The 20729-nt window shown below is 44.4% G+C and overlaps 1 protein-coding gene across 1 annotated transcript in view; it reads left to right on the top strand.

The window, feature by feature from the left end:
• The window catches only part of LOC147460610 (FMN-linked oxidoreductases superfamily protein), a 30123-nt gene extending 10972 nt beyond the window's left edge, over positions 1–19151 (top strand). Inside the window, exons 3-4 of the mRNA XM_086508121.1 lie at positions 17899–18005; positions 18081–19151. Of these exons, the coding sequence (XP_086364247.1) occupies positions 17899–18005; positions 18081–18792 (819 nt within the window). The 3' untranslated portion in view covers positions 18793–19151. The remainder of the gene's footprint in view (positions 1–17898; positions 18006–18080) is intronic.
• Positions 19152–20729: the final 1578 nt, after the last annotated feature.

The following is a 20729-nucleotide window of genomic DNA, read 5'->3' as shown; positions in this document are numbered from 1 at the left end:
AAAACGCCAAGGTTGAGGCTTGCTTTCCAAGAACGCTTGGATGAGGGGGAGTCTGCTGCTTGGAGGGAATCCATCAAGGCTTGGTCTTGCTGAGAAGTTGCCTGCTGAGCTTGGCTCCTGTTGCCTCTTCTGCCAAATAGTGCTAGCTCTAGTTTGCTTATATACAAACTTAGCAAAATTGCCTTACCTACTTTTGTTGGAAAGTCACTTAAATTAATAAGTGAAAAATGCCAAAAATAGGTAAAATAGGCTAAATGCACTGGAAAATTCCTCTGATAGAATCTGATGGATTCTGATGGGAATGCTTATGATCATGCTGTGTGCAACCAGAGGATATGCATCTACACTAAGTGACTGGGCATGCACGGTCTACGAATAGACTCACAAAAAGTGCCAGATCACTTCTAATCTAGACTGACTGGAATGACTGAACCCTGATCATGCTGTAGCTTGTCCACGGACACATAGGGTTGGATGTGTCACGTGACATCCCCTCCTTTTCAAAGTGAGGTACTCGTACTGAACTGTATGGCGCCGAGGGAGATCGCGAATAGCATCCGGAATGCTGGAAGGGACTCTACGGATGTGTGGGTCGTGCGATACTTGAACTTCATAAAGGTTTGCAACGCTTGCTTCTCTGGGCCGCGCCGAAAGCGACAAAGTCTTTTGTGGCTCCTTCAATGCTTCAACTTTATCGAGAGTTATGCTTTTTTCTTCTTCAAGAATCTCTATGGCTGAAAATTCCTGAAACCACTTCCAACACAAAAACATGAACATACCCATTCCATGTAAAGTGACTAAAAAAATTCTAATCTTCTTTAAAGACTGTGCATGCAATGTAGATGAACATAGAGACGGAGTGCCAAACCGTTCATCAAACACATACAAACAATGAGATCGAATCTTTTCTTTCGGATCTAAATTAATCAACTGTGGCAAATCATAATGGAAATGCCGATGCTTGATGCTCAATCCTTCTCGTGTTCTTTCTATGACTGTGTCATGCCAAGGAAGAGACACGGAGTGAGACGTCCTTGAATGGATACTTTTCAGCTTTTCATGAACAATACACATACATTTGTGCTCATTCATGAGTGAAACTTGCTCAACGTACAATATGTCATGCCTAGGAAAAGGGATCACATAAAGACGTTGACTAAAATACAGGAAACGATCACGAATGAAACACTCGAACAATGTGTGCGTATCAATCATGCGAACACATAATACTTCCTGTAATGGTTCTTGGGACCTAGGCTCGAGAGCCAAGATCCATTCTTCTTGAGGGGGTTCTTTAGCCCTCGACACGAGATCCAAGATCGGTTCTTCGTGATTGATCGAATCTGCAACGAGGTTAGCTTCGCTAGAAAAAGCATCAACTAACACATCATCCTTGTGAACAATCACGTCATCTTAATGCAACTCATCATGCTTGTTAGAAATCACATCTTGATCATGCAAATCATCATGCTTGTGAGAAATCATATCTTGATCATGCAATTCATCATGCTCGTCATTATCATCCAATTCATCATGCTTATCAATGTCAATCAAATCATCATGCGTATCATTCGAATCATCATGCAAATCATGTGTGTCATGCTTTGGAGAAGAAGAGACAGAGAGAGTCTCCTTCTCCTGAATCTCTTGCATCTGTGCCCGAACTTGAGAAAAGAGTCGCAACATCTCTTGCATTCTTACTTTGGTCTCGCGATCAAATCTTGCTTGACTTTCTTTTTCTTCCTAGTCGTACTGACGCTCTATGGCTGCCACTTCTTCTTCGTAGTCACGATCTATGACTGCCATTTCTTCTTCGTAGGCCTTTCTGTCTGCTTCTCTTTCTTCGCGTTCTAGCTTTCTTTCCATAAACAACTGCTTCAGCTCCTCCATAGGAGTTAGTGCAATCTTTGTCGTAGATGGGAAAGGGGGAGGGTCGGAAAAACCTCCTGGTGGGGAAAATTCTTCTTCGCCTCTCTCATGCTCATCACCTCCAAGCGAAGTATCCATTCCGCTCCGAGTGATGACCATCCACTGAAGTCTTGGGTTCTTAAGTTCACGAGGAACTTGGGTTCTTGGGGGTCTTGGGTTCTTGAGGTTCTTGAGTTCTTGAGGTTCTTGAGGTTCTTCTTTCGCTTGCAAACCGCGTTTGAGAAGGATCTTCTCTTCACCCGAGTTCTACTCCTTTCCGTGGGCGCACCCCTTGGCGGCCTTGCGCTCACACCAAGGTTGCTTTTTCCCACCTCACGTCGATTGGCCGGCCGCTAAGTGCACGGTCCGCTCTCAATGAGTGAAAAGAGGCACAAGGGGATGCTGGACAAGCCCTTCTTTCCTGGGATTCCTGTCACTCTTTCAAAAACACGATTAGAAATCGACACGCCCAAGCGAACTTGGGTTCGTGCGACCGCAACAATAAAAAAAATTCCTTATGATTCTTGTGGTTCTTTCCTTGAGTGATACAGAACAGTGCCAAAGCTCTGATACCAATGTTAGGTGCAGCGGAATGAATGTTTGCGCTTTGCTCAAGATGAGTGCTCCGAACTGTGCTCAAGGTTCCTTTTGTTCTTATGGAAGGTAGAGCCTTCCGTTCTTAATGAGAGAATGCTATATCACAAACAAAGTGAATTGACACTGTGTGTGCAAGTGTATGAGACTGAGAGAGAGAGAGAGAAGATAATACGACACCAAAGACGACGTAGAACCCTCCCATTCTCGTCGGCGAAAGTGGTCAACCTATGATTGCACAAACTGGTACAAACGGTATGCATGTGACTGATGCAAGTCTAGGCTATGTTGACGACGCCGGCGGGGATGACGAGGCCGACACTAGGGCTGAAATCTGCAATCTTTCTATTGCTGTCCAAAAACGGTGGTTCTGGGACTGTTTTCTGTGGGTCTTTGTCGTTGAAAATCTGCAGGTTTAGGGCTGAAAACTGAGGTTCCTAAAGGCTGAAAACTGATGGTCTTTCCGGGCTGAACCTGCTACTTCTTTATGGGCTGAATCTGCTACTCTTCTATTGCTGATAACCGCTGAAATTCTGCATGTGCTGAGATTCAAAAACGCTTGGGAAGTTGGTCCAAAAACGCTAGCTTGTCTGCTTTTCGGCGATGGATAATGATGTTGATGCAAGCGCTAGTGGTTGGGAGGTATGGCGACGACTACTGATGCAAAAACGCCAAGGCTGAGGCTTGCTTTCCAAAAACGTTGGGATGAGGGGGAATCTGTTGCTTGGAGGGAATCAACCAAGGCTTGGTCTTGCTGAGAAGTTGCCTGCTGAGCTTGGCTCCTGTTGCCTCTTCTGTCAAATAGTGCTAGCTCTAGTTTGCTTATATACAAACTTAGCAAAATTGCCCTACCTACTTTTGTTGGAAAGTCACTTAAATTAATAAGTGAAAAATGCCAAAAATAGGTAAAATAGGCTAAATGCATTGGAAATTTCCCTGATGGAATCTAATGGTTTCTGATGGGAATGCTTATGATCATCCTGTGTGCAACCAGAGGATATGCATCTACACTAAGTGATTGGGCATGCACTGTCTACGAATAGACTCACAAAAAGTGCCAGATCACTTCTAATCTAGATTGACTGGACTGACTGAACCCTGATCATGCTGTAGCTTGTCCACGGACACATAGGGTTGGATGTGTCACGTGACAGCTATGATCACAAACAAAGTGAATGGTCACTGTGCGTGCAAGTGTATGAGACTGAGAGAGAGAGAGAGAGAAGAGAGATACGACACCAGAGACATTGTAAAACCCTCCTCCGAAGGCCCCACTCGTCGGCGAGAGTGGTCTACTTATGATTGCACAATCTGGTACAAACGGTATGCATGGGACTGATGTAATGCTATGTTAATGATGACGATGGGGATGACGACACCGACCTAAGGGTTGAAATCTGCAATCCTGTATTTGCTGTCCAAAAACGCTATGGGCTCAAATCTGCGACTAGTCCAAAAACGCTGATTTTGGGGGCTGTTTCTGTAGGTCTTTGTTGCTGAAAATCTGCAGGTTTAGGGCTGAAAACTGAGGTTTCTTAAGGCTGAAAACTGATGGTCTTTCCGGGCTGAATCTGCTACTCTTCTAGGGCTGAACTTGCAGGTTCTTCATTGCTGAAAACGCTGCATTGCTGTGGTTGAAAACGCTGCAAATCTGCAAAAACGCTAGGTTGATGTGTCTCCAAAAACGCTAGCTTGCTAGGATGCAAAACGCTAGGCTTGGGACTTGCTTGGCGATGGTTGCTGATGCTGAATGTGGAAACACTAGGGGATGCTGATGGTTCTGCTTGCTTGGAGGGGGAAACTGCCAAGGGGTCTTGTTGAGAAGTTGCCTGCTGAGTTTGGCTCCTGTTGCCTCTTCTGCCAAATAGTGCTAGCTCTAGTTTGCTTATATACAAACTTAGCAAAATTGCCCTACCTACTTTTCAACAAAAGTCACTTAAAAATAATAAGTGAAAAATGTCAAAAATAGGTAAAATAGGCTAAATGCATTGGAAAATTCCCCTGATGGATTCTGATGGGAATACTGATGATCATGCTATGTGCAACCAGAGGATATGCATCTATGAAAAGAGGCACAAGGGGAGGCTGGACAAGCCCTTCTTTCTTGGGTTTCCTGTCACTCTTCAAAAACACGATTAGGAATCGACACGCCCAAGCGAACTTGGGTTCGTGCGACCTCAATAAGCAAAAAAAAATTCAGTGGTTCTTGTGGTTCTTTCCTTGAGTGATACAGAACACTCCCAAAGCTCTGATACCAATGTTAGGTGCAACGGAATGAATGTTTGCGCTTTGCTCAAGATGAGTGCTCCGAACTGTGCTCAAGGTTCCTTTTGTTCTTATGGAAGGTAGAGCCTTCCGTTCTTAATGAGAGAATGCTATGGTCACAAACAAAGTGAATGGTCACTGTGCGTGCAAGTGTATTAGACCGAGAGATAGAGAGATACGACACCAAAGACGTTGTAAAACCCTCCTCCGAAGGCTCCTCTCTCGTCGGCGAGAGTGGTCTACTTATGATTGCACAATCTGGTACAAACGGTATGCATGGGACTGATGCAATTCTAGGCTATGTTGACGATGACGACGGGGATGACGACGCCGACCTAAGGGCTGAAATCTGCAATCCTGTATCTGCTGTCCAAAAACGCTATGGGCTGAAATCTGCGACTAGTCCAAAAACGCTGATTTTGGGGGCTGTTTCTGTAGGTCTTTGTCGTTGAAAATCTGCAGGTTTAGGGCTGAAAACTGAGGTTTCTTAAGGCTGAAAACTGATGGTCTTTCCGGGCTGAATCTGCTACTCTTCTAGGGTTGAACTTGCAGGTTCTTCATTGCTGCAAACGCTGCATTTCTGTGGCTGAAAACGCTGCAAATCTGCAAAAACGCTAGGTTGATGTGTCTCCAAAAACGCTAGCTTGCTGGGATCAAAAACGCTAGGTCAGGGATTTCTATGGCAAAGATGCTGATGCAAAACGCTAGGCTTGAGACTTGCTCGGCGATGGTTGCTGATGTTGAATGTGGAAACGCCAGGGGATGCTGATGGTTCTGCTTGCTTGGAGGGGGAAACCGCCAAGGGGTCTTGTTGAGAAGTTGCCTATTGAGCTTGGCTCCTGTTGCCTCTTCTGCCAAATAGTGCTAGCTCTAGTTTGCTTATATACAAACTTAGCAAAATTGCCCTACCTGCTTTCCAACAAAAGTCACTTAAAAATAATAAGTGAAAAATGGCAAAAATAGGTAAAATAGGCTAAATGCACTAGAAAATTCTCCTGATGGATTTTGATGGGAATACTGATGATCATGCTGTGTGTAACCAGAGGATATGCATCTACACTAAGTGACTGGGCATGCACGGTCTACGAATAGATACACAAAAGTGCCAGATCACTTCTAATCTAGACTGACTGGACTGGTTGAACCTTGGTCATGCTGTAACTTGTCCACGGACACATAGGGTTGGATGTGTCATGTGACATCTTTATCTGCTGAATTCTGACTCTATGTCGATGACGATGTCGATGGCGACGATGCGATGACGACGCGCTGAAAACGCAGATGCTGAAATCTTCGTTTTTCGGGCTGACTATGCAAACGGGCTGGTCTGACCGTGTGGCGAGGATCTGTTGCGGGAAGGTGAGATCAGCGAGGTTCGGGAGTTCTACTGCGATGTGTCTATGTTGAAAACTGAAAACGTTGATGCTTTTGTGATCTTGTCGCGATGGTACTGCAAAACGCTGGTCTGTTATGTTGATGCAAAAACGCTAGGATTGAAAGTTGTGCAGATGCCAAAACGCTAGGTTGACATGCTGCTCCAAAAATGCCAGGCTGAATTGGGGTCTCTTGCAAAAACGCTAGGCTTTTGTCGGTCGTGCTGTCGTCGGGGCTGATCTGCAATTCAACGCCAAGGCTTCTGCTGTTGATGAAAACGCTAGGCTTCTGCTTGGCAAAAGCGCTAGGTATGCTATTGGGGAAGGTCTTGCTGATAAGGTGCCTGTTGGATGTCTGGTCCTTGCTGCGTCTTTTGCCAGAAAGTGCTAGTGCTAGGTTTCTTATGTAGTGCCTTGCTCATTTTGCCCTACCAGTTTCCCAACAAAAGTCACTTGAAAATAATAAGTGAAAATTGGCTAAAATAGGGAAAATAGGTCTATGCAATGTGAAAATGCTCCTGATGGGTTCTGATTGAAATCTAATGATCATGATGTGTCCAACCAGAGGATATGCATCTACTCTTAAGTGTCTGGACATGCACGGTCTGCGAACACTCACAAAAGTGCCAGAACACTTTCTAAGCTAGGCTAACTGAACCCCTGTCATGAAGTAGCTTGTCCACGTACACATAGGGTTAGATGTGCACGTGACATCCCCTCCTTTTCAAAGTGAGGTACGGGTACCGAACTGTATGGCGTCGAGGGAGATCGCCAACAGCGTCTGGAATCCTGGAAAGGACTCTTCGCCGGCCCACTCTGATGCGTGGCTCATGCGATACTTAAACTTCATAAAGGTCTGCAACGCTTGCTTCTTTGGGCCGCACCGAAAGCGACACAAAGTCATCTGTGGCTCCTTCAATGCTTCAACTTAGTCTATAGTCATGTGTCTACCTTCTTCAAGAATCTCCGAGGATGAAAAATTCCTGAAACCACTTCCAACACAAAAACATGAACATACCCATTCCATATAAAGTGACTTTAAAAATTATAGTCTTCTTTAAACATTGTGCATGCAATGTAGATGAACATATAGACGGAGTGCCAAACCGTTCATCAAACACATGCAAACAATGAGGTCGAATCTTGTCTTTCTGATCTAAATCAATCAATTGTGGCAAAACACAATGGAAATGCTAATGCTTATGCTCAATCCTTCGTGTGCTCTATTTGATACTATGTCATGCCAAGGAAGAGACATGGAATGCGAATTCCTTGAGTGCAAACATTTCATCTTTTCATGAGTAATCCGCATACATCCGCTCTCATTCCCGAGTGAATCGTATTCACCGTACAATATGTCATGCCTATGAAAAAGGGATCACATAAGGTGTCACGTGACACATCCAACCCTATGTGTTCGTGGACAAGCTACAGCATGATCAGGGTTCAGTCAGTCCAGTCAGTCTAGATTTAGAAGTGATTTGGCACTTTTTGTGAGTCTATTCGTAGACCGTGCATGCCTAGTCACTTAGTATAGATGCATATCCTCTGGTTGCACACAGCATGATCATAAGCATTCCCATCAGAATCCATCAGAATCCTTCAGGGGAATTTTCCAGTGCATTTAGCTTATTTTACCTATTTTTGACATTTTTCACTTATTATTTTTAAGTGACTTTTGTTGGAAAGTAGGTAGGGCAAATTGAGTAAGTTTGTATATAAGCAAACTTAGACTAGCACTATTTGGCAGAAGAGGCAACAGGAGCTAAGCTCAGCAGGCAACTTCTCAACAAGAACTTGGTGGTCTCCCCTCCAAGCAAAGGACTCAGCACCTTGGCGTTTCCATCCATGTGGTCATCGCCATACCTCCCAGCCTGGCGTTTTTGCATCATCATCTTCGCCACAGGAACCTCATCAGATAGCGTTTTTGTAAGAGTTTCCCTAGCGTTTTTACAGGCAGCCCCAACAACTAGCGATTTGGAGATTTTGAAGTTTGCAGATTTTCAGCCATGAAAGATCTGCAGTTTTCAGCCCCTAAAGAGTAGCAGATTCAGCCCCAAGAAACCTCAGTTTTCAGCCCTAAAACCTGCAGATTTTCAGCGTCAAAGACCCATAGAAACAGCCCTAGAATCAGCGTTTTTGGACTAGTCGCAAATTTCAGCCCATAGCGTTTTTGGACAGTAGATAAAAGATTGCAGATTTCAGCCCTAGTGTCGGCCTCGTCATCCCCATCGTCGTCGTCAACATAGCCTAGACTTGCATCAGTCACATGCATTCAGTTTGTCACTCTCGCCGACGAGAGTGGGGCCTTTGGAGGAGGGTTTTACGTCGTCTCTGGTGTCGTATCTCTCTTCTCTCTCTATCTCTCAGTCTCATACACTTGCACGCACAGTGTCCATTCACTTTGTTTGTGATCATAGCACTCTCTCATTAAGAACGGAAGGCTCTACCTTCCATAAGAACAAAAGGAACCTTGAGCACAGTTCGGAGCACTCCTCTTGAGCAAAGCGCAAACACTCATTCCGCTGCACATAACATTCGTATCAGAGCTTTGGCAGTGTTCTGTATCACTCAAGGAAAGAACCACAACAATCACAAGAATTTTTTTGCTTGTTGAGGTCGCACGAACCCAAGTTCGCTTGGGCGTGTCTATTCCTAATCGTGTTTTTGAAGAGTGACAGGAATCCCAAGAAAGAAGGGCTTGTCCAGCCTTCCCTTATGTCTCTTTTCACTCATTGAGAGCGGACCGTGCACTTAGTGGCCGGCCAATCGACGTGAGGTGGCAAAAAGCAACCTTGGTGTGAGCGGAAGGCCGCCAAGGGGTGCGCCCGCGGAAAGGAGTAGAACTCGGGTGAAGAGAAGATCCTTCTCAAACGCGGTTTGTAGGCGAAAGAAAACCTCAAGAACCTCAAGACCCTCAAGAACCCAAGAACCCAAGTTCCTCGTGAACTTAAGAACCCAAGAACCCCAAGAACCCAAGTTCCTCGTGAGCTTAAGAACCCAAGACCACAAGAACCCACAAGAACCCACAAGAACCCACGACTTCAGAATGGTCATCACTTGAAGCGGAATGGATATTTCTCTTGGAGGTGATGAGCATGAGAGAGGCGACGAAGAATTTTCCCCACCAAGAGGTTTTTCCGACCCTCCCCCTTCCCCATCTACGCCACCGATTGCACCAACTCCTATGGAAGCTTTGGTCAAGTCGATGATGGACATGATGGTGCGACAAGGTAGACAACGAGAAGTGTGGCACGAAGAAAGAATGGCAGCCATAGTGTGAGTGCGAGCAAGCACGCTTGGCGGCCACAGAAAGAAACGCAGCATTGGATCGCGAGTCCACAGAAAGACTAGCCGAATTGGCTCGCGAGTGCAAAGAAAGACGGTTAGAGCGTGAAGCGCGGATAGATCAACGCATGCAAGAGTTTGTCCTACTATTCTCTAATGTGCAGGCGCCGATTGAAGAGAATCAGGAAAAGGAGACCCTCTTAGTTTCTTTTTCTCCAAAGCATGACACACAGGATTTGCATGATTATGAGAAGCATGATGAATTAAATGATTTTGATTTGCATGATGATTTGAAGGACAATGATAAGCATGATCAAGATGTGATTTCTCACAAGCATGATGAGTTGCATGAAGAAGACGTGATTGTTCAAAAGGATGATGAGTTAGTTGATGCTTTTTCTAGCGAAGCTAACCTAGTTGCAGATTCGATCAATCACGAAGGATCGATCTTGACTTTCGAGTCGAGGTCCAAAGAACCCATTCACGAAGAATCGATCTTGGCTTTCGAGTCGAGGTCCACATATCCCCCAGAGGAAGATTCGATAGATTTCGAAGAACTGATCTTGGCTCTCGAGCCTAGGTCCAAAGAACCCTCACAGGAAGTATTATGTGTTCGCATGATTGATACGCTCGCATTGTTCGAGTGTTTCATTGGTGATCGTTTCCTGTATTTTAGTCACCGTCTTTATGTGATCCCTTTTGCTAGGCATGATATGTTGTACGTTGAGCACGTTTCACTCATGAATGAGCACGAATGTATGCGGATTTTTCATGAAAAGTTGAAAAGTATGCAGTCAAGGAAGTCACATTCTATGTCTCTTCCTTGGCATGACACATTTGTTGAAAGAGCACATGAAAGTATGAGCATCAAGCATGGGCATTTCCATTGTGAATTGCCACAGTTGATTGATTTAGATCCAAAAGAAAAGATTCGATCTCATTGTTTGCGTGTATGTGGTGAACGGTTTGACACTCCGTCTCTTTGTTTATCTACATTGCATGCACAGTCTTTGAGGAAGACAAGTTTTTTTCCACTCACTTTACATGGAATAAGTATGTTCATGTCTTTGTGTTGGAAGTGGTTTTAGGAATTTTCAGCCGTGGAGATTCTTGAAGACGGAAGAAGCGTGACTCTAGACGAAGTTGAAGCATCGAAGGAGCCACACAAGACTTTGTGTTGCTTTCGGCGTGGCCCAAAGAAGCAAGCGCTGTAGACCTTTATGAAGTTCAACTACCGCACGACCCACACATTAGAGTGGGCTGGCGAAGAGTCCCTTCCAGGATTCCGGATGCTATTGGCGATCTCCCTCGACGCCATACAGTTAGGTACCAGTACCTCACTTTGAAAAGGAGGGGATGTCACGTGACACTCCAACCCTATGTGTCCGTGGACAAGCTACAGCATGATCAGGGTTCAGTCAGTCCAATCAGTCTAGATTTAGAAGTGATCTGGCACTTTTTGTGAGTCTATTCGTAGACCGTGCATGCCTAGTCACTTAGTATAGATGCATATCCTCTGGTTGCACATAGCATGATCATAAGCATTCCCATCAGAATCCTTCAGGGAATTTTTCGGTGCATTTAGCCTATTTTACCTATTGTTGACATTTTTCACTTATTATTTTTAAGTGACTTTTGTTGGAAAGTAGGTAGGGCAAATTGAGTAAGTTTGTATATAAGCAAACCTAGACTAGCACTATTTGGCAGAAGAGGCAACAGGACTTAAGCTCAACAGACAACTTCTCAACAAGAACTTGGTGGTCTCCCCTTCAAGCAAAGGACTCAACACCTTGGCGTTTCCATCCAGGTGGTCATCGCCATACCTCCCAGCCTGGCGTTTTTGCATCATCATCTTCGCCATAGGAACCTCATCAGATAGCGTTTTTGCAAGAGTTTCCCTAGCGTTTTTACAGGCAGCCCCAACAGCTAGCGTGTCACGTGACACATCCAACCCTATGTGTCCGTGGACAAGCTACACCACAACAGGGTTCAGTCAGTCCGATCAAGTTAGATTAGCAGTGATTTGGCACTTTTGTGAGTCTATTCGTAGACCGTGCATGCCCAATCACTTAGCATAGATGCATATCCTCCGGTTGCACACAGCATGATCATCGGAATTCCCATCAGAATTCATTAGCATCAGTTAGGGGAATTTTCCAATGCATTTAGCCTATTTTCCTATTTATTGGGATTTTCACTTATTATTTTTAAGTGACTTTCCTACAAAAGTAGGTAGGGCAATTTTGCTAAGTTAATATATAAGCAAACCAAAGTTCACACTTTCTGGCAGAAGAGGCAGCAGGAGCTTTCCGCTCAACAGGCAACTTCTCAGCAGTACCCCCCAGCACCCCTAGCGTTTGGATCCCCATCCTTGCCGGGCAAGTCCCCATCTCTGGCGTTTTTCCAGATCCAGCCATCGCCATCCATGTCCTCCATTGCCTGGCGTTTTTAACCCTCAGCAGCAGATCCAGCAACATTGCAGATTTAGCGTTTTTCAGCCTCAGCAAAAACGCCAGCAAGGCAGATTCCCTTCAGCGTTTTTGTTCAAGTATTCAGACCCTTCTAGGCCAGCGTTTTCAGCATTGTAGCATCTGCTGTGGCAGCGTTTTTCAGCCAAGGAGTTCTCCCCAAAAACGCAGCCTAAAGAGGAGCAGCATCAACGTTTTCACCCTCAAACCAAGACAGTCAATTTCAGCCATGAAACAGTAAGAAAAACAGTCATTTTCAGCCTTGAACCAGTCCAAGAAATTCAGCATCAAGAAGATCCCAGATTTCAGCCCAAGTCGCCGTCGTCATCACCGTCGTCGTCATCGGCATAGACCAAGTTGCATAGTCCATTGCATACGCATTGTACACCTTTGTGCAATCAAAGAATAGACCACTCTCGCCGACGAGAGTGGGGCCTTCGGAGGAGGGTTTTACAACCTCTCGGGTGTCGTATCTCTTCTCTCTCCTTCTCTCAGTCTCATTCACTTGCACGCACAATCCACTCACTTTGTTTGTGACCACAGCACTCTACAAGACGGAAAGCTCTCTCTTTCCCTAAAGAACTAAAAGGAACCTTGAGCAATAAAGATCACTAATCTTGAGAAAATACAACATTCATTCCGCTGCATCTAACATAGCGTTTTGGAGATCCTGAAGTTTGCAGATTTTCAGCCATGAAAGATCTGCAGTTTTCAGCTAAAGAGTAGCAGATTCAGCCCCAAGAAACCTCAGTTTTCAGCCCTAAGACCTGCAGATTTTCAGCGTCAAAGACCCACAGAAACAGCCCTAGAATCAACGTTTTTGGACTAGTCGCAAATTTCAACCCATAGCGTTTTTGGACAGCAGATAAAAGATTGCAGATTTCAGCCCTAGTGTCGGCCTCGTCATCCCCGTCGTCGTCATCAACATAGCCTAGACTTGCATCAGTCACATGCATTCAGTTTGTACCAGTTTGTGCAATCATAAGTAGACCACTCTCGCCGACGAGAGTGGGGCCTTTGGAGGAGGGTTTTACAACGTCTCTGGTGTCGTATCTCTCTTCTCTCTCTATCTCTCAGTCTCATACACTTGCACACACAGTGTCCATTCACTTTGTTTGTGATCATAGCACTCTCTCATTAAGAACGGAAGGCTCTACCTTCCATAAGAACAAAAGGAACCTTGAGCACAGTTCGGAGCACTCATCTTGAGCAAAGCGCAAACACTCATTCCGCTGCACCTAACATAAGGACGGTGACTAAAATATAGGAAAGCATCACAAATGAAACACTCGAACAATGCGTGCTGACTAATCATTCGAATACAGAATACTTCCTGTGGGGGTTCTTTCGACCTTGACTCGAGAGCCAAGATCGGTTCTTCGTGATCTATCGAATCTGCAATGAGGTTAGCTTCACTAGACAAAGTATCAACTAAACCATCATCCTTGTCAACAATCACAGTTTCTTTCCTGCAAATCATCATGCTCGTGAATAATCACATCTTGATCATGCAAAGTGTCATGCTTATCATCATGCTTATCATCTCGCTTATCATTATCATGCAAATCATGTGTGTCGTGCTTTGGAAAAGAAGAGACTGAGAGAGTCTCCTTCTCCGGATTCTTTTCAAACTTCGTCTGCAATTAGAAATGAGAGATGAAGAATGAACAACTTGCTCTCCATGAATGACAATGGGAGAGTCACTTTTGGCATTGAAAGTGAACGTATTTTCCGCCCAATCAATGAGAGGGTTATGCTCACGAAACCATCGAATGCCCAAAAGCATATCACATCCTGAAAGAGGAGAGACTACAAATTTTCTGCGGAAGGACACTTGTTGAACAGTGAACAAAACATCAAGGCACTCTTGCGTGATGAGAGAGTCGATACCGGGAGAGAAGCATGACACCTCAAAAGGAGATGTCGTGCTAACCTCCAAGCGGGCTGTTTCGACAAGAGAGTCACTGCTTGGGTCAAACAATGTGACAAAACACTGACCCTTCACGTGACCATAACACTTAATGAGAGACTCATCAATGGAAGGATCATGAGAAACTTGGGTCACACTCTTGTTCTCATTTATTGCATTGACAGAGAAGGTGGGTTTTGTGGGTTCTTTAGAGTCATTAGATTCAAGCTCAGGACAAGTTCTTTTTATGTGACCCTTGATGTGACAATGAAAACAACGACCTTCCTTAGAATAAATGTTTTGTTCTTTCGACGTGATGTATCCTCCTAAAATGCCTTGTTCTACCTTTTCATCTGGAGTGAGCTTAGGTTTAGCAATTGTGTTAGCTTTACCCTTAGGTTCATTTGGAGAGTTCTTTTCTGAGAGACTATTGGAAGATTGGTAGCTGTAGATGAAAAACGTTGGCTGGTCTTTGATGGCTGAAAACGCTAGGTCTCCTTGCCGGTCTTGCTAAGAAGGTGTACTTCGACTGTGGTCCTCTGCCTCTTCTGCCAGAAAGTGCTAGCGCTAGGTTTTCTTATATATATTCTTAGCCAATTTTCCCTACCCAGTTTCCCAACAAAGTCACTTATTAATAATAAGTGAAAAATGGCTAAAATAGGGAAATTAGGTTTTCTGCATTGTAAAATGCTCCCGATGGAATCTGATGGTAATGCTGATGATCATGCTGTGTGCAACTAGAGGATATGTTGAGACATGCACGGTCTGCGAACAGACTCACAAAAGTGCCAGAACACTTCCCAAGCTAGGCTGACTGAACCCTTGTCATGAAGTAGCTTGTCCACATGCACATAGGGTTAGATGTGCACGTGACATTTGATCACATATACATTGGAGGGTCATATTTTTAGGTCTTTGGGCTATATTGAGGATTATTACCTGACCAGCCCCTATTCTCCTATATATAGGAGGGGGGGCACCCTCTTTCTCATTGTCTTGTCTTGTACAGAGTTCGCCATCTGGAGTTATTGGGCTGCTAGCCTTTCCACTCTCTCTCTCTCTCTCTCTCTCTCTCTCTCTCTCTCTCTCTCTCTCTCTGCCATTGTCTCTTTCTCTCTCCCCTCCTTCCGATGCACACTTTGACAGTTTGGACATGTAGGTCGTGCGAATAGGATCACAAAATTGCGGGTGATTATCTTCCTAGGATTCTAGACACTCCTATCTAGGAATAGGTGGAAAATTGGCTCTGGAAGTCGATGAAGCATGTCCACATGGCACACACAGCCACGGGCACGTGGCATGTGACTGGCGAAACGAACGCAATGGATAGTGTTGGTGTTGCAGCCACGGGGGATGCCGCCTTTGGGGTGCCATGGCAAGAAGATGAGCAGCAGAATGAGAGCGAGAGAGAAGAGAGAGAGTCAACACAGAGAAATAAAACGCCTTGTGTATTGATTAAAGCTTCTTTACATATATAAAGGGTTAACTTGTCATGCAAAGGCCATGCAAAGTGAACTGCCTGCTATAGGCTGTGCCCACGGGCTTGACATACCTAACAATCCCCCCCTCAAGCCCGAACTAGAGAAGCAACTCATGATACTTCGAGTTTTTGGTGTACTCATCAACCGTGAGTTTTAGGTTCTCTCACAACCAAGGATTTCTGGTGTATCCATAACCTGGTGCTAGGTTAGTAACCCCCCCTTGAAGAGATAGGGTGTAGGCCAAATTTTTAGCTACCAAAAATGGAGTTTTTGGTTCACTGCCAAATCTTGGGTTTAAGGTGTACCCAGTAACCTCATGAGAAGCGGTAACAACAGGCTGAGAACTGACAAAATGGGAGGTCTTACCACTGATCTATGTGGCAGTGTCTATAACCCGTACAAATTTCGACATGATGACAACTGACAACATTAAAAAAAACTTTAACTGACCTATGACAGCATAAAGAAATAACAAAATGCGAGTTTTGGCTAGAACAATAAGACCAAAAGGCGTCTGAAGAAGACCGCCAAAAAATCCAAAACGAGCTAAAAGTGATGCCCTTCATTTGAATTAGGCTAGATTTGTTTCCCAAGTCCTCGACAATTTGTTGAATATTATCGTGCACCATGTTTGAGAAACCAACCTCCTTCACTTGCCGACTAGATGATGCAAATAGGGTTTTAAGAAGCTTGAAGTCGTAGGCTTGTAGTGTTCTTAAACGCGTCCAAAATCACTTTTGCTAGCTATGCCTCGGAGATTGTGAACCAGCTTCGCAAACTTGACCGATCTTTGGGTGGAGGAAGACTTTCGAGGTCAAGACATCTTCGACGTTCCAATACATGGTTTGCTTTGTATGAATAACCCCTTACGCAGGGCAAATAAGGTGTTCAACTAGTGTGAAATCAAAAATAAAAACTTTTGCAACAGCGACCTACAAAGCTGCGCCTGGTCGAGTTTCCTCTAGCTGGAGACAAAGGCAGAACCGGGGGTTGCACTTGTTTGCATTGGCCAGTTATCTTCCCCTTCGATTGGCGCAAGGCAGGCCAACGGCAGCAATAGCAACTGCGACAAGGATCTTGAGCAACTCAAGCTTCAACTTCAATGGCTAGAGGTGCTCTGTATCGGCCCTGTGAAGTCGACCGCAGGCCTTTATGGCTCTTCGTTTCCTGCTCTAGACAACGAAGCAAAAGCAGAGTTTTGATACACTCCTGACCACCGCCTGTGTGCTTGATGACAGCGCCAAGGATCCGGCCCTGGCTTTGGCGGCCCACCTGGGCTCTGATACCAGTTGTTGGTGTTGCAGCTACGGGGGATGCTGCCTTTGGGGTGCCATGGCAAGAAGATGAGCAGCAGAACGAGAGCGAGAGAGAAGAGAGAGAGTCGACACAGAGAAATAAAACGCCTTGTGTATTGATTAAAGCTTCTTTACATATATAAAGGGTTAACTTGTCATGCAAAGGCCATGCAAAGTGAACTGCCTGCTATAGGCTGTGCCCACGGGCTTGACATACCTAACAGATAGTTGCGTCTATGACCTCGATTTAGAAACCCTAACCCCAAAGCCCGTCACATACTGCCCTCTAAAATCAAAGCAGAAAGAAAGCGAAAGAAAATCCCAGTCGACATGGAAAATCTCGTCAATTGACGACAACTTTGTGCACTATGTTGACGCTTGCCTGCACACGAAGCATGTACCACCAAGGTTGCATTAAAATTGCAGCTTTATGGATTGGTCATGGAGCCTAGGCAGAATGTGTCTTCTTTTGTCAACATGGCTCAAAAGTATTTGCATGCAGCTAGCTTATATTAGAAGCCTTGTAGAGAATGAAGGCGAAATTGTTGTGCTATTTAAAGCTGTACATGATGCAGTTTTGGCAAATTGTGATAGTGCTAGAAGAAAAAGATTTCGTGCCGGAAATTGAAGATGTCATGAATTCTCTTCGAGAATACACGAAAAAGCTTGAAGTATCCATCTGCTTGGTCATATAGCCTGATTTCCCTTTTGTCTTATCTGAAGGCTTTGCAAGTTATGTATCCTTTGCCACTGGCATTTTCCTAAGCAATTGTTCATGTCTTCTATGAGATGCAGGCTGACAACCTTTTAACCATCCTTCAGGGATTGTAGCCATTTTCTTCTGTGTCAGCCAGGCCTCTGTGGAGAGCTTGATTCAACCTCCTTATGTATACTCCAGGCGAGGGAGCTGTGGGTTACCTGCAGCGTAGATTACCATGTTATGGTGGGTTTTGGTACAAAACGGTCAATTTTCTCAAGTATATGAGCTATGAGTTTCATTTCAAAACAAGCATGAGTGCAGGGCATTAATTGCCACCGTCAAGATGTGGCTTTACGAAGTCCAAACATTGTTTTCGAAAATTCACATGGAACAACCATGAGATCCTGCTGGGCTCCAAATAAGAAACCGTTGGCACTGCTTAAAGAGTAAGATCAAGGCATCAACCTGCTTTGAGGGTCACCTTTGCTTTTTTCTTTTTGTCATGGTTTTGAATTGCTGTTGCTTGTATCATTCTGTGCTGTCACTGACAATTAGTTTGTGTTGTATGCGGTGAGTGTTTGGTGAATTTTCTCAATTTATAACTTTTGTTGCTACAGGAAGATCGACCATTGTTTGTGCAATTTTGTGCTAATGATCCTGAAAAGCTTCTTGCTGCAGCTCAAGTTGTTGAACCATTTTGCGACTACGTGGATATTAATCTAGGGTATGTTTGGCTTAACATTACTGGCAAAGACTGCTCTGTTCTGCTTGAATGAACTTCATCTTTGGCTTTATTTAGGTGCCCCCAGCGTATTGCAAAGCGCGGCAATTATGGTGCTTTTCTAATGGATGATCTCCCCCTTGTCCGGTCACTGGTTGAGAAATTAGCTCTGAATTTGTCTGTTCCCGTTTCCTGTAAGATCAGGATATTCCCCAAGCTGGAAGATACTCTTGCATATGCTCACATGCTAGAGGAGGCAGGCTGCTCTCTTCTTGCAGTTCACGGAAGGACTCGTGATCAGAAAGATGGGAGGGTTGTCAGAGCAGACTGGTCAGCAATCAAGGCAGTCAAGGAGGCCCTCACCATTCCTGTACTGGCAAATGGTAACATACGATGCCTGGAGGATGTGCATGAATGCCTCAGGGAGACCGGTGCTGATGGAGTGCTATCGGCAGAGTCTTTGCTTGAGAATCCTGCCCTTTTTGCCGGATATCGGTTAATGGATTCAGCATCGGACGAAGCTGAAGAATTGGAAGACTCTGTTGAATTATACCTAGATCAACCCAAGCTGTTTCTTGAGTATCTCGAATTTTTGGAGAAGTATCCTGTTCCATGGCGAATGGTTCGCGCTCATGTCCATCGTATGCTTGGCAATTGGTTTAAAAAACATCCTGACATTAGAGAGGACCTCAACAAGGAGTTCAAGCTCTCAAAAGAGTTCTTGGAAGCTGTGGTGCAGAAGCTCCGGGACCGTAATGAGAGAGTCCCGCTTGTATGTTCCAAGAGATAACATGATTTTTGTGGTATGGTTGTCAAATCTATAATGTGAGAGATGACTAGAGGGTGGAGGCAAGCACAGACGTTGATTCACCCTTATACAGCGCTAGGTGGGTTAATAGATGACATTATAATTCCTTTCATGACATTCCTAATACCTTCATGGCATCTGCATTCAAGATGCAAAAGCTTGTAATGCTGGGCACCATCTTTTGAAGGAGTTTTGCAGCTGTAACAGTGTAGTTATTAAGGTGGTGGACAGAAAAGGCGGGTGTATGTGACAGTGTAAGAAAAGCTCACATCTATATCTCTTTGTTTTTACTGGATGTGGTATGATAGATGTAAATTGCTAACAAGCATGGTTTATTGGTATCAGTGTTAATCAATTAAGTTTTCTTTCTGTTGAACCAAACGCCCGGGACCTTCTAGATTAATGGGGCCACCCATCTTCCTCGTATGGAACCTCCTATATGAAATTCTAACCCCAGCTACTTTAGTGATAGACCTGGTAAGTTTCTTCCCTGAAATATCTGTGTAATTATCTCGGTAGGTTTGAGATTCTTCCTTATTTGGCATTTCTTACATTCTGAGGCCGTGCTTCATCTTCTTAGCGCAATACTCTCTTACTACCCGTCTCCTTTGGGTCTTCTTCCTTTCCCTAATTTGGCTTCTACTGTGTTTTGGCTTGAAGTGCACCTTCTTCATGCTTCGACCAGTGCTCGAAAAAGAACTTTCCCAAAACCTTGGGAACCCTACATATGAGAAATTTAGAGGTAAATTGACTATATCTGAAGGTTCACACTAAATTTCTAAATTTTGTAGGTTTTCTCACCTTCAAATTGAAAATTTAGAGGTAAAATTTTAAGTACACCCTCTTTATGCTCCACCCATGGATGGTTTCTCTGGCGATAATTTGGCATGCCCCAGCTCGGTATAAAAGGCAGGCTTGGTTCAGATTTGGGCGCTGCCTGTGGGAGTCTTTTGGGCAAGAATTTGAAGTTGAATACCCTAGAATTTCATATACAGGCAGCTTCAACATCCTTCAGGTAGGCTATCATGCCGGTTGTGTAGCTCTATGCTCTTGATTATGAGGCATATTCCAACTGATTTCTTGCCTTGTGGGGCTTCATCAATTGAGTCTGTTTGGTGTTGGTACTCTGTGATCCACAGACTGTAACTTCTTGATTCTTACCGTATTGGTTCTTACCATTTACCCTCTGCTAGTAATTGTGGAGTAGCATTGATGCTTGACATACGTGGTCTAGATCAGTGGATTACTATTGAGTTCCTGTTGTATGTCCTTGGCATGCGTGTGTTCATCTTGATCGGAGACCTTAGCTATCAGTGTCTAATTTGCGAGACTAATATAGGCACATGGAGGAATGTCTTTGCGATTTTAGCTTTTTGTAACTTATCTATGAGGCTAATGTACTTACATATGGGGAATGTTCTTTGGGTGCTCTTTCTTGAGAGCTTAAAATTAAACAGGTATGACTGATTGATCCAGTTTTTAGTGCTAGATATACTTACATCGACTTGATGTTCATTTTGTGTTGAATGAACTCCAATTATCTTTTGGAAGGTTAAACTCCTTATGTGATATTTTATGGTGGAAGGTGATGTTTTGGCATCATTGAACTCAATCAATTTGGAGGATGCATTTTACCTCTTCTCGTGATTCAGGCAAAGCCTTGGTTGAGCTGCATTCTGATTCAATAGTATGGCCTTAACTGCAGTGATCGTTTGGTGTCGAGAATGTTTACTATGCTAATGGTCACCTAACAAATTTTGTTTATACTTGGAACCTCCCTTGTGGTGGTATGGCATCTCTTAAGGGTGAATTCAGCTCGTCAATAATTGACGAGATTAAGGAGGATGGGATTGCTCTATGAGCACCACCATGAAAGTTCCTATCATCTTCTTCGTAAGCACTAAGTGTTGTGAGGTAAA

Source organism: Adiantum capillus-veneris, chromosome 3 (assembly GCF_014529385.1).
Source record: "Adiantum capillus-veneris isolate H3 chromosome 3, ASM1452938v2, whole genome shotgun sequence".
In the NCBI taxonomy this organism is placed as follows: domain Eukaryota; kingdom Viridiplantae; phylum Streptophyta; class Polypodiopsida; order Polypodiales; family Pteridaceae; genus Adiantum; species Adiantum capillus-veneris.
The sequence above is the reverse complement of the archived record's forward strand: the minus strand, read 5'-3'. Positions and strand labels throughout refer to the sequence as shown.